General features: G+C 36.9%; 1 protein-coding gene across 2 annotated transcripts in view; it reads left to right on the top strand.

Moving 5' to 3' along the window:
- LOC122748586 (tubulin-specific chaperone cofactor E-like protein) overlaps window positions 1–15,058 on the top strand; it is a 159,387-nt gene that overhangs the window by 47,660 nt on the left and 96,669 nt on the right. Inside the window, exon 8 of one of the 2 annotated variants that reach the window (XM_043994294.1) lies at window positions 1,929–5,860. The exons of the other annotated variant lie outside the window; for it this stretch is intronic. Coding sequence (XP_043850229.1) covers window positions 1,929–2,247 — 319 coding nt within the window. The 3' untranslated portion in view covers window positions 2,248–5,860. Of the gene's footprint in view, window positions 1–1,928; window positions 5,861–15,058 lie in introns of those variants that run through there. 2 annotated transcript variants of the gene reach the window in all.

The following is a 15,058-nucleotide window of genomic DNA, read 5'->3' as shown; positions in this document are numbered from 1 at the left end:
TAACCAGTCTCCATGCCTTTTTTGATCATGCTACATTTGTTTGCCACTCAGTAGTCATTTACTGCGAGAGGTCCACAGTGGAAAAGGGCAGACAACTCTTAGACCACAATTCTTCAGAATTATATACAGCCAATGCTAAATAATACTAGTACCTGATGTTGACCCAAAAGGCTATTTTTAGTAGTTCTTTCTCAGCATTATCCTCTGAACTCCACTTGTGACATCATCCTCCATTTCAGAGGTCAGGCATTAGAGGTGCAGAGAAGTTGACTGGATTGCCCATGGTTAGGTGACAAAGTTAATGAGAGAGGTCAAATTAGCATTTAGATGACAAGTTTCAAAGTATTACTTTAGAGGACAGAATTGTGTTACCCTATCCTAGATATTGGGACTATTGATAAAATATTTGATTTTGGAGATAAATGTAATTCCCATTTGAATTGAGCTTCATTGAAAACCAAATATTTGAACTAAAAAGCTAAGAGATTGATTCTAAAGTTTTCTGTTTCTATTTCTGAATATACCAGAAGATTTTGGTTTCATTTATGTAAAGGTATGTCCTTCTTCAAGAGAATCTAGCATGGAAAATTTTTAATTTGCAGAATAAATAAGAGTAATTGTCACAAAATGTTTTTGCTATTTGTAAGTTCCCTCTAAAATAATAATTGTTCATTAAGTGTTTATGTAACACTTTAATGTTTATTGTAACACTTTGCTCACAAGAACCCGTTTAGGCAGGCAGTAGAGTACTATTAATCCCTTTTAGGTATGAGGACACTAAAACTTGAGAGGCTAAGCTCCTTGTGTACATTCACACAGCTAATGAGTTCTGGAGCTCAATTTGAACCAAGGTCTCTTCACAGCCAGGCCTTTTTGATGTATCATGTTGCCTCTTAAAACAGGTTTGGCTCTTGGATTTAAAGCCTTTCACAGTATGGATCCAGCCTACCTTTCCAGAAGACTTAGTATATACATTGTTGCCTTTCATGTATTTAATTGGCCTGTTTGCTGTCCCTCATTTCTGGAATGAACTCCTTCTTCCTTCCTCCTTCCTCACTTCTCCCTCTTAGATTACCCTACCCTCCTTCAAAACTCACCTCAGACATTACCTCCTCCGTGAGGCCATTCCTGTTTCTTCCTTCCCCCTCCCCAATTACTAGCACCTACCTCCACCCTGAAATTACCTTAATTCTTTATATGTTACATTCTTGTATCTCTTCATGTTACTTTCCTGTTAGAATTTAAGCTGCATCAGAGCTATTTTTGTTTTTGTATCTCCTAAGCCTGCCACAGTGCCTGACATATAACAGGTACTTAGTGAATGCTTATTCCTTGCTTCAATGATTAATAAAATGAATATGATTTTTTATGTACAGCTTTTCTTGGAACACATCTATTGTGTAAATTGAGGCACAACTTTTTTTTTCCTTTGCTAAAAATATATAACAAAGAAGGAACATTTGTTATAGCCCATAGGCAGAAACTCGCCCACAAAAAAAGAGACTGGCTTGCCTTACCTGCACATGAGTAGATGAGAAATAATACCCGATATGCCCTAGAAAAAGGTCTGAGCTGGGAATCTCTAAACTTAACTATGGCAGTTACTTAGGCAGGTGACTTACTTACTACTTACTTAGGCAGGTGACTCAAACTTCTTGAGCCTCAGTTTCCTCATCTGTAAATTGAGAGGCTAAAGGACCCTTCCAATCTCAACACTGTTTCTGTCATTTGAATGAGCACAACTGTTGAGGAAAAATCACCCCTGCATGCTTAGTACCTTTAAGAAGTCTTAGTATAAGATACAAGCTTGGAATCAGGTACTTTGAGTAAGGAAGGTTTTGACTACAGGACTCTTATACACCAGCTGATGCAAAGGATTCCTTAGGTAACATGGTACTAGTTTAAACTCTTTATGTCTTTTCTTTTAGGTATCATGAACTGATTACAAAATATGGGAAGCTGGAACCGCTGGCTGAAGTGGACCTAAGACCCCAGAGCAGTGTAAGGGTGGAAGTCCATTTTAAAGATCAGGTGGAGGAAATGAGTATTCGTCTGGACCAAACAGTAGCAGAACTAAAGAAACAATTAAAAACTCTAGTACAATTACCAACAAGCAACATGCTTCTCTACCACTTTGACCACGAAGCTCCCTTTGGCCCAGAGGAAATGAAGTACAGCTCCCGAGCACTGCACTCCTTTGGCATTAGGGATGGAGACAAAATTTATGTGGAGTCCAAAACAAAATAGCCTCTGCTTACCATTGTACAGACAGACACATACACACACACACACACACACACAAAGACTTATTCTCCTTTGAGAGGGAAAGGCTTGATTTTTATTTCGTTTTTGAGGGTTGAGTTGCGTGTACATACACATATGTGTGTGTGCCTGTGCGTGTGTGGATGTGGATGTGCACATGTGGATGTGAATGGGTGTGTGAGTGTGGATGTGTATGTACGAGTGCGTGTTCCCCAGGACGGGTAGGGGGACCATTTGGGGTTTTCTTTTCTACACAGGTATCTTTGGCTCAGCCAACATAATTGGCCCTGATCTCCAGTCTATGTGCCCTCATGGGTTAAGGAAAGAAGAGATCACTGGATTCCTTTTGTGTTCCTTAGAAGCTATGTGACCACTATGTACCACCATGCCAGTGTACTTGTGAAAATAGCACGAAGGGTTCATTCTTATCTCCCTTTCCTCCGTGCACTAAGGGTAAATCAGGAAACCAGGAGGCATGGCAGAAATGGCCAGCAGCTTGGGGTCCTTGTTCCCGACTCCCCCCTGCCTCCTCTGGGCCTCCCTCTCCTCCCCTCCCCCCCTCCATTTTCCTTTCATTTTTAATTCAGGTCAACTCATTGACTTAATTTAACAGATTCTATTTTGACTTGCCATTTCTTGACAAACGATTTTTCTGATTTTTAAAATAAACGAAAGGATTTTAATGTACATTCTCACCTGATTTGGACCTCAGGTATTCCATAAGATTAGATGAGCGTATTTAAAACTCTACTAGCAACACATGCTGCTGCTGCTGCTCCAAAGCATGCATGCATGCAGATAATCTTTCCATTTTAGCCATTGAAAGCGCTCATCCTGGCGCTTTGCATTGATGGTAGGAAAAGCGATACCATTCAACAATTTCACCATGAGCAAGCCAAAGGGCAGTTCATTTTATTTTACATTTCGGTAAGTTACCTTAGTGAGAGTGGCAGTAAAAGGACACTTCTGCCCGATCTGGGCTTCTCTCTTTAGGTGGGACAACTCTTTAAGATGGTCGTAAAAGAGATTCTTGTCTGAGTATTTTTTCTAAGCATAAAATGCGCTCTTTTTTGAAAGCACTTTTCCTTCAAAGTCTGGTTCTGAACCTGCTTTGAAATCTTTTTGTTTGTTCCCGTCTTTCCCTGTTCTGTCAAATGTTGTCCCTTTATAGTGCGCCTCTTTCCTTGTCCGTCCTATTGACAGGTTGAAGACTTGAGAAATACTTAACTCTGGGATTAAAGGTGTTCACATGAAGTATTTTTCAGAGAATGTCATTGGCTATCTGATTGCACCTGAACTTTTAACCTGTGATAGATGACTCCCCACCATCTCACAAATAACTTTTGTTTCTATGAAGCTTTTGGATGAGTCTTAGAATGTCTTGTTTTGGGTGTTGGGTTTATTTTTCTTCATCTTTCTGTTTTTTCCTATGCCATAAAGATGGGAGTTTCTTCTCTTAATGCACTTCAGGTTCAGTATCTGTTAAGCTTTTGACTCAGATTTGCTGAACTTCCAGATTCCCTGAAACATTAAAGGTAGAAACCAAAGGGTTCAAGAAAGATGAATGAGGCTCATTCTCCTTCTGCTGTTGCTGCTGCAGGCTTTATTTTCCCAGAATCAGAGATGAAAATAGGTGATCCAGGCTGTAGAAAGAATAGAATAATTATTTCACAATCACCTTTTCCTGACAGGTCTTTGAAAGTAGGGGGGAAAAAAAGCTTGGCAGCCATGGTGTCATGAAGATTAAAACACATGGTGCTTTGTGTGTGTGCGTGTGTGCGCCTATGTGTGCATGTGCATGGAGGTGAGAGACAACAGAATTGAGAATGTTGTTTCTGTCGTCCCTGGGAACAAATATATTCTCACCCTTGAGACTATAATAAGAGAATCCCTTAGTAGAAGGTGGAGCAAGCACTGAACACTTTAAGCATATGTGGAGTGGTCACATTTAATGAGATATTTTACTGTAAGTCAGTTTCATGAAGTACATTTTTAATATTAAATAGCAACCCGTTTCTTTTATTGCAAAATGCACCATTCATCAGCTACAAGTTAATTCATTTTGTGGTGAAATTGAAGGCAAAGGGAAAATTTCCAGTTTACAGAAGATCAATTGCACTTGGGTATGATGCTGGCATTATAACCAATGGTATTAACAGCTGTGTGATTATCAATTATAACAACTTGAACAACACAATGACAGGTCTTTTAGCGTTGCAGAGCAGAAGTAAATAAAGACATATGAGTACTCATACTTCTATGAGTGGTGGCCATGTGATACATTGATTTTGAAACAAGATTGGTGTGTTGAAAACATTTAAATATAAAATTAAAAATATAAAAATTATTTTTATCATAGCCCCAAAATGCAGAACAACACCAGTAGGAGACAGTAGGCAGATTTGATTTGCTTGCAGCTCTCTTGATTTACTTAGAAATCTGACTTCCAGGTTTACTGGCATTATATCCTAGACATTTAGGTAGAGTTTGCAAAACAAAGAACTCTCATAGGCAGTAGGGCAGAACTGCACCCTTCAAGTGCTGTGGGTAGAATATACTTTTTTCTAAGAGAAATTCTTTTAGAATTCCTTATTCTAATAAATTTAAAAATATTAAAAAGTTACTAAAAAGAAAGACAAGGAAAGTCACTTGAAAAACCTGGGAGAAACATTTATAAATTGCACATGCATGAGATTGAGAGAGAAAGCTATTTTGAGTGTGTGAATGTATTGAAATTTCCAGTTTACTGAAGGGGTTTTCTGAAGCTGTGTATTTTATAAGATACACTAGCTTCTGTACCTTCTGTGTTCTCTTAACCAAGTGCTACTTCCATAAGGACTTGTTTGTTGTTATTGCCACTTAATGCCACCATCTGCCACAAATGCTTAACAGAGCGGTGGATGTTTTAACCACCTAGTTTCTCAAGAGCCTTTGGTGGAACTTAAAACCAAAATGAAACAAACTTGTATGTTATGAAGTTGAATGGATGGTTTGACATGCTTTTTAATTTTATGTGTGTTTACTTTAAAAAAAAATTTTTTTAAGGCTTACCAGATGTTACAACTGTGTTGCTGAAACAGCAGTGTTATGAGCATAGAACAGTTGTTTCATAGGCAGGAGGAGGGATCATCACCTTTCAATATGCATTAATAAGAATACAGTATGTTGAAGTTAATGTGCTTGCTACATGGGTAATGCTGGGATGCAAGGTATCTGAAATGTGGGTTTTGATTGCTAGATTGTGATGAGCAAAGCCATTTCTTCTTGTAAATTAGATTCCCTACCACTGCCCTTCCTTTTCATGTTGGATTGGAAATGCAAGCAAACTAGACTCTTTGAAAACATCTAGAAGCTGTTCGTGTTCTCAGATTGTGTTGTGAACACACTCCTGTTTTCCATGGGTGCTTCATCAGAATATGTCCATTGTTGTGATGGAGAGGGACTGGACTCTCTCAGGCTCTTGACTCTGCCAGCTGTCTCCTGCAGTTAATGGAAATATATATATTTTATTTTAGAATATAATTTAAACATGAAGGTCTATTCTTTGCACTTTTTATTAATATATATAGAGAGATAATCTTTAAAAAAAATTAAAGATCCAAGTCCATTTTCTCTTGGCGTCTTCATTCTTTCTGGGGTTCTGGAGTCATTTTGCGTTTGCTTCTTTCTACTGCTAACAATCGACAGTGATTCTGTTGTTAAGTTCTGTGGGGACCTACCTACATCAAGTTAGCAACCCACATGATTGACCATTGCAGCAAACTTAGTTAAAATTGTGTGTCCCTGCATTCTCTGCCCTCCCCCCAATACAAAATAATGTTACCCTTCACTTATTCGTTTTAACAAAAATCCAGTCTTGCTTCTTTTAACAAACTCACTTTGCTCTTGAGATATCAGGATCCTTCTTTGAATGAACTTGAAAGTTTCACTTTTTTTTGCATTTCTCATGGAAAGCTTTTCCTTGAGATGCAGGTATCTATCATAATTCAGAGTCTTAGAGGTAGTTTTGAGCCATGTAAATGTACCAGTAGTCTGATATATCCCTTGTTTATTTAGTGTCTAAACCTTATATCATAAAAGAAGTATCAAGATCCAGAAGCTATACTTTGTATTTCCTAAAACCCCATGGTCTGTGCATGCAGTCCAAGTGAAATTGATGACTTTAACACTTGCCTTGACCATTTAGAAATGCAAAGGCAAAATTGTCAATTTCTTGTTTAAATTTAATATAGCCTCCTGTTCAGCTTTGAAAGGAATGATATATTTTCTATTTCCATACCACAATTCTAACATTATTTATCTTGATCTCTAAGTACTTGCAAGGAAGATAGGCATTGAGATGCCCAGTTTTCAAATCTGTAATAGGGAAAGATCAGGTACAGTATGGTGAATGGCACAAAGCTAGTCATTAAGGTGGAGATAACAATCTAAGGAATAGTATTCTCTTTACTGTTCTTCACTATTTTGTCCTCCAGCCAAAAATGTATTTTCTTTACATATTTACCAGCTCCTGAGTTTAAGGTTTATTAGTCATGTCTCATATGGCATCTATGTGTAAAGAAAGTAGCAGGCATCTAGCCTGATTTTAAATAAGCCATTAGAGAAAATGTAACTTTAATAAGTTAATTCATGAGAGGAAACACAAGATACACTGAGTATTCTTTAAAATGAACATATTAGGCTGCCATATCTATATCTTTATTTTTTTTTTCTTTTTTGGTGAGGCAATTGGAGTTAAGTGACTTGCCCAGGGTCACACAGCTAGTCAGTGTCAAGTGTCTAAGGCCAGATTTGAACTCAGGTCCTCCTGACTCCAGGGCTGGTGCTCTATCCACTGTGCCCCCTAGCTGCCCCTTTTTTTTCTTTTTTCTTTTTGGTGGCTGCCATATCTTTAAAGAGTAAAATTAGAAACTTGACCTTTAAAATTGTTTGGGAAGGACTGCTGGAGGCAGAGCCAAGATGGCAGGGTTAAAAAAGCACTCACCTGAGTTCTCCCAACTTTGCCTTTCAAACAACATTAACATTCCAAATAAAATTCTGGAGTGGCAGAGCAAACAAAAGGTTAGAGTGACACATTCTTCCAGCCCAAGACAACACAGGTCAGAAAGAGATCTATGACATGAGAGAGGAGATTGACCTGGGGGCCAACATGGATGAAACACCAGTGGTGAGGACTAGGTGGCGGTACCAGAAGCAGCAACAGAAGTTCTTAAGCCAGAGACTGACAGTAAGGGGACCTGGCAACTGGTCTGTGGTAGTACTGGATGTGGAACCAGACTGTACCCACTTCTAGGCTGTAGCTCAAGGTGAGGGAAGAGCACTTTTGGTCAAGAGGGAGAAACCTGAGGGGCAACTTCACAACTCCATTGCCCATACCCACTGCTAGGCAGGAAGAAACATTCAGTCAAGAGGGAGTGGTAACCCTGAGGGACAATATCACTTCCAGGCCCAAGGAAACAGGTCCTGAGAAGCAGTATCAATTACAATCCGGAAGAATCAGAGGTCCTTGCTGGATAAGGACCAGAGTGCTGATTAGAGGACCCATGATCACTTCTATCCCCAGATCATACCACCCTGGAAACACTGAAAACTTCCAAACCCCCAGAACTAGTTCTGAAAACAGCAGTGTAGAAAAATCCTAAAGGTTAAAACAGTGTCCACCCCACCAACTGCACATGCTGATAAGAGTCCAACATTACCATACAATTTCAAATAAAGAAATAGTGTGGGAAAAAGAGCAAACAACAACAAAAAAGAACCTGACTGTAAAAAGCTATTATGGTGACAGAAAAGATCAAGACACAAACTCTAAAGAAGACAATGAAGTAAATATATATAAGAATTACATTAGTTTCAAAATCAAGAGTGGTGGAGGAAAAAATAGGTAAAGAAATGAAAGCAAATGAAGAAAATTATGAAAAGTCAACGGCTTGGTTAAAAGAAGCACCCCAAGAAAATACTGAAGAAAATAACGCCTTTAAAAACAGAATTAGGGGGGCAGCTAGGTGACGCAGTTAATGAAGCACCGTCCCTGGATTCAGGAGTACCTGAGTTCAAATCCGGCCTCAGATACTTGACACTTAGTAGCTGTGTGACCCTGTGCAAGTCACTTAACCCTCATTGCCCCGCAAACAAAACAAACAAAAACCACACAAAAAACCCCACCAGAATTAACCAAATTGAAAAAGCTACAAAAATTCATGGATGAAAATAACTCCTTAAAAAGGAAAATTGGCCAATTGGAAAAAGGTACAAAAGTTCACTGGAGAAAATAATTCCTTAAAAATTAGAATTGGGCAAATGAAAGCTAATGACTCCATGAGACTTCAAGGAACAAAATAAAAGGATGAAAAAATAGAAGACAATTACAAATAATGGAAAAACAACTGGCCTGAAAAATAGATTAAGGAGAGATAATTTAAGAATTATTGGATTACCTGAAAGCCATGATCAAAGAAAGGGCCCAGATATCATATTTCAAGTAATGAAAACTGCTCTAATATCAGCAACCAGAAAGTAAAATAGAAATTGAAAGAATCTACCAATCACCACCTAAAGGGATCTCAAAATGAAAACTCCCAGGAATATTATGGCCAAATACCAGAGCTTCTAGGTCAAAGAGAAAATACTTGAAGCAGTCTGAAAGAAACCATTCAAATGTCATGGAGTTATAATTAGGATCACACAAGATTTAGCAGCTTACCACATTAAAAGAGTGGAGACCCTGGAATATGATATTCCAGATGGCAAAAGAGCTAGGATTACAAGCAAGAATAATCTATCCAGTAAAACTGAGTATAATCCTTTAAGAGAAAAACTTGAAATTTAATGAAATAGAAGACTTTCTAGCATTCCTGATGAAAAGACCAGAGTGGAATAGAAAATTTGACTTTGGAATACAAAACTTAAAAAATACATAAAAATAAGGGGAAGCCAGGTGGCACAGTAGATAGAGCACCAGCCCTGGAGTCAGGAGGACCTGAGTTCAAATCCAGCCTCAGACACTTAAGACTTACTGGCTGTGTGACCCTGGGCAAGTCACTTAACCCCAATTGCCTCACTAAAAAAAAAATACATAAAAAGGTAATGAAAGGGCAGCTAGGTGGCACAGTGGATAGAGCACCAGCCTTGGTGTCAGGAGGACCTGAGTTCAAATCCGACCTCAGACACTTGATACTTACTAGTTGTGTGACCCTGGGCAAGTCACTTAACCCCAATTGCCTCACCAAAAAATTAAAAATAAATTTAAAAAAAGGTAATGAAAGAGAAATCATAAGAGACTTAAATAAAGTTAAACTGTTTACCTATGGAAAGATGATATATGTATCTTATGAAAACTATCATTATTAGGGCAGTTAGAAGGATTCTACATAGTGTAAGAGTGAATCTTGGAGTAATGTTAAAAAGAAAATGGAGAGGCTAGAAAGAGGCATGCCATCAGAGAAGGGGAAAGGGAGAGGAAGAATGGGGATAAATATCTCACATGAAAGACGTGGCAAGGAAGAGCTTTTACAGTGGAGGGGGAAATGAGAGAGGGGAGGGAGGTGGGCAATATTTCATCCTCATTCACATCTAAATATGTTCAAAGACTGTGTATGTATGTGTACTTGTGTGTGCATACACATAGGTACTGGATAACAAAAATATATCATACCCAACAGGAAGGTAGGAGGGGAAGGAGATAAAAGGGGAGGGGTCATTAAAAAAAAAAAGATAAAAAAAGACAGGGCTCAGAAGCAAAAGAGACTTTAGAGGAGGGACAGGATAAAAAGAGAAAAAGATAAACAGAAAAACAGGGTGCAGGGAAATGCACAGTAATCATAATTGTGACTGTGCATGAGTCGAACTCACCAATAAAATGGAAGTAGATAGCAGAATGGATTAGAAACCAGAATACAACAATATGTTGCTTGCAAGATATTTACAATGTTTACAATAAATGTTTACTAGAAATACATTAACAACAGAGAGGACTTACACAGGGACTAGAGCAGAATCTATTATGCATCAGCTGAATTAAAAAAGGGCACAGGTGGGGGCAGCTAGGTGGCACAGTGGATAGAGCACCGGCCCTGGAGTCAGGAGTACCTGAGTTCAAATCCGGCCTCAGACACTTAACACTTACTAGCTGTGTGACCCTGGGCAAGTCATTTAATTGCCCAATTGCCCACACCAATTGCCTCACTAAAAAAAAAAAAAGGCAGAGGTAGCAATCTTAATCTGAGACAAAGCAAAAACAAGAATAGACCCAATTAAGAGGGATAAGCAGGGAAACTACATCTTGCTAAAAGAAACCATAGGCAAGGAAGTAATATAAAAACATATATGCACCAAATTACATAGCATCCAAATTCTTAGAGGAAAAGTTAAATGAATTATAGGAGGAAGTCATAAAACTATACAGTAGGTTACTTCAACCTTCTCCTATCAGAACTAGGGAAATCTAACCATAGGATAAATAAGAAAGAAGTCCAGGAGATGAATAGATGCTTAGAAAAGTTAGATATGCTACACCTCTAGAGGAAACTGAACGGGAATAGTAGTATATATTTTTTCTCAGCTGTACAGGGCACCCTCACAAAAATTGACCATCATTAAAGAGAATGACAACAATGAGACAACATTCCAAAATTTGTAAGATGCAGCCAAAGAAGTACTAAGAAGAAATTTTATACCTCTAAATGCATGCATTAATAAAAGAGAAAAAGCAGATCAATGGATTGGGCATGAAACTTTTTTAAAAATCACTACAAAAAGAACAAATTAAAAGTTCCAATTGAACACCAGAATGGAATCCTGATAATCAAAGGAGACATTGCTAAAACTGAAAGTTTAAAAATATTGAACTAAGAAGTAAAATTAGGAGCTTGTTTATAGGCGTGGAAAAACAAAAATAGATAAACCATTGGTTAATTTGCTTTTTTCAAAAAAAGAAAGAAAGAAACCAAATTATCAGTATCAAAAATTAAAAATATGAATGCACCACCAATAAAGATTAAATGAATTATTAGGATTTGTTTTACCCAATTGTATGTAAGTAAAGCTGAGAGTCTAAGTAAAATGCATAAATGTTTATAAAAATATAAATTGCCAAGATTAACAGAAAAGGAAATGGAATCCTTAAATAATCATATCTTAGAAAAAGAAAATGAACAAGCTATCCATGAGCTACTTAGGGAAAAAATCCCCAGAACCAAATGAACTCACAAATGAATTCTACCAAACATTTAAGGAACAATTAATCCCAATACTATGTAAGCTATTTGAAAAAAAAAAATAGGTGAAGAATGAGTCCTACCAAATTCTTTTTAAGACACTAATATGCTTTTGATACATATACTAGGGAGTCAAAAACAGAAAACTATAGACGAATTTCCTTAATGAATATCAATGCAAAAATTTTAAATAGGGGACAGCTAGGTGGCACAGTGGATAAAGTGCTGGCCCTGGATTTAGGAGGACCTGAGTTCAAATCCAGCCTCAGACCCTTGACACTTACTAGCTGTGTGACCCTGTGCAAATCACTTAACCTTCATTGCCCCACAAAATAATAATAATAATAAAATTTAAATTAAAAATTAAATTTCTAGCTATATTTATAGCAATATATCACAAAGACCATACACTATGACAAGGTAGGATTTATACCAGGAATGCCAGGCTGGTTCAACATTAGGAAAACTATGAACATAATTTACCATATCAATAACAAAAATAATATGATAATATCAATAGATGCAGGGAAATCCTTTGAGAAAATACAACACCCATTCCTATTAAAAACACTAGCAAGCATAGGAATCAGTGGAGCCTTTCTTAAAATGGTAAGTATTATCTATTTAAAACCAAAAGCAAATAGAGCACCAACCCTGGAGTCAGGAAGACCTGAGTACAAATCTGACCTCAGACACTAGCTGTGTGACTCTGGGAAGCTCAACCCCAATTGCCTCCAAAACAAAACATAAACAAAAGCAGGCATTATCTATAATGGGGATAAACTTGAAACCTTACTAATAAGATCAGGAGTGAAGCTAGGATCTCCATTATCACACTATTTAGTATCTGTAATGTTATTAAAAAGTAACAAAATTCATCTGGAAGAACAAAAGATCAAGAATATGAATGGAATCATTAAAAAAATATGTGAAGGTAGCCTAGCCATATAGATCCCAAACTATATTACAAAGCAGTAATCATCAAAACAATCTGGTACTGGTTAAGAAATAAAGTGGTGGATAAGTGGACTAGATTAGGTACACAATGCACAATAGTAAATTACCATAGTAACCTAGTGTTTGATAAGCCCAAAGAGCTAAGTTTTGGGGGTAAGAACTCAAAATTTGACAAAAATTTCTAGGAAAACTGGAAAGGAGCTTATAGAAACTAGGAATAGACTAACATCACACCATGTACCAAGATGAGGTCAAAATGGATAAATAATTTAGAGATAATGAGTGATATAAGTAAATTGAGGACCATGGGAAAATGTACCTGTCAGATTTATGGATAAGAGAAGAGTTTATAATCAAACAAGAAATAGAGAGGATTACAAGAAGTAAAAGAGATAATTTTGATTACATGAAATTAAAAAGATTTTGTGCAAACAAAACAAATGTAGCTGAAATTAGAAGGAAAACAGGAAATGGGGCAGGGGAGGGAATTTACAGCAAGTTTCTATGATAAAGGCCTCATTTCTCAAAGATATAGGGAACTGAGCCAAATTTATATAAAAATAAATAAGAACCATCATTCCCCAGTTCATTAATGGCCAAAGGATCTGAACAGGCAGTTTGCAGAAGAAATCAAAACTATCAATAGTCACATTTAAAAAATGTTCTAAATTACTATTGATTAGAGAAATGCAAATTGAAATAACTCTGAGATGCCACCTCACACTTATAGATTAGCTAACATTACAGAAAAGGAAAATGACAAATACTGGAGGGGATGTGGAAAAATCTGGATATGAATGCATTGTTGGTGGAGTTGTGAACTAATACAACCATTCTGGAGAACAGTTTGGAAATATGCCTATATAGGGCTATCAAACTGCATAATCTTTGACTCAGCAATGCAGCTACTAGATCTGTATCCCAAAGAGATGGAAGAAAAGGAAAAAGGACCTATTTGTACAAAATTATTTATAGCAGCTCTTTGTAGTGGCACGAAATTAGAAATTGAGGGGATGCGCATCAATTGGAGAGTAGCTGAACAAGTTTTGGTATATGATTGTGATGGAATACTATTGTGCTATAAGAAATGAGAAACAAAAAAGAAAAAGGAAAAAAAGAAATGAACAACAGCGTTTCAGAGAAACCTGGGAAAACTCATATAAACTTATGCAAAGTGAGGTGAACAGAACCAGAGATTATTGTACACAATGATTGCAATATTTTAAGGATGATCAACTGTGAAAGACTTAGCTATCCTAATCAAGACAATGATCCAAGAGAATTGCACAGGATCCATGATGAAAAATGCTATCCACCTCCACAGAGAGAACTGATGAACTCTGAATGCAGATTGAAGCATATGTTTTTTTACTTTTTACTTTTTCTTGTTTTATTGTGTTTGTTTTCTTTTGTACTGTGTCTAATCTGAAAATATGTTTTGCATGACTTCACATGTATAATCTATATCAAATTTCTTATCTTCTCAAGGAGGGGGGAGAGATGAGGAGAGAATTTTCAACTGAATTTTTTTAAAATGATTATTACAATTTTTACAGGAAATTGGGAAATATTTAATTAAATAAATAAGAGTGATTTAAAAAAACCAAAAAACATTGTATGTGGAGTTTCCCCTTAAGCACTGGAGTTGTTAACATGAACTGCTTATTTTGTTTGTTTGTTTGTTTTATTTTTTTGGTGAGGCAGTTGGGGTTAAGTGACTTGCCCAGAGTCACACAGCCAGTAAGTGTCAAGTGTCTGAGGCCAGATTTAAGCTCAGGTCCTCCTGACTCCAGGGCTGGAGCTCTATCCACTAGGCCACCTAGCTGCCCCATGAACTACTTATTTTTCAGGAAGATGTTATGTCCTAGGCTCCTATCTTATTCTGAGTCTTTCCATAAACATACCTAACCATACACATAATATTGATATTCTATCAGTAATGTCATATATAAAGTTTAATCAGCTGAGTCAGGTAGAGACTATTTAGAGGTCTTCGTCCTTAAACATTACTGCAGAACACTTAGAAACAGCCAAAATTACTTACCTAGAGAAATTACCCCAAAAGGTAGGACAAACTTATGTATTCTTGGGTCTTTTTGCCCATGCTTTAATTTATTTATTGTAATAATTGTTGCTTTTTTTTTTCCTTTCAGACCAGAGATGGCAGTTGCACAGATGGCAGAGAGAGTTGGGGCTTTGTTTGTTTTTTAAGTTCTCTTGGGGCCCCTACTCTTTTCTGATTCATCCTGTTAATATAAAAGCACTTCCCTTATAGTATAAAAAACATTCTGATTAAAAACCTGATCTAATCTGTGTCTAAAAATAAGTTGACTTTCTAAGCCTAGTAAATACAGGATGAGCCTAGATTTAAAGAAAAGGTCTATAATACCAAGGCAAGGAACATGAAAATGCATAGAATTGTTTGAGATATTTGTTTTGCTTTGATTTAAGACACTTAAGAAGCAGAGCTTGAACTTCTTAACAACTTGCTTGAAAATCTGTTTTATAGCTTACCTATTAAGAAAATCCCTATCAAAATAGTCATTATTTGGATAGATAGGCTACCTGCTTGATTGTAAATGAAATGTTCAGTTCTCAGGCTGCTCTTGGTTGCTTACATTCCC

Source organism: Dromiciops gliroides, chromosome 3, assembly GCF_019393635.1.
Source record: "Dromiciops gliroides isolate mDroGli1 chromosome 3, mDroGli1.pri, whole genome shotgun sequence".
Classification (NCBI taxonomy): Eukaryota; Metazoa; Chordata; class Mammalia; order Microbiotheria; family Microbiotheriidae; genus Dromiciops; species Dromiciops gliroides.
Note: the sequence above shows the minus strand (reverse complement) of the source record. Positions and strands in the feature narration are given on the sequence as shown.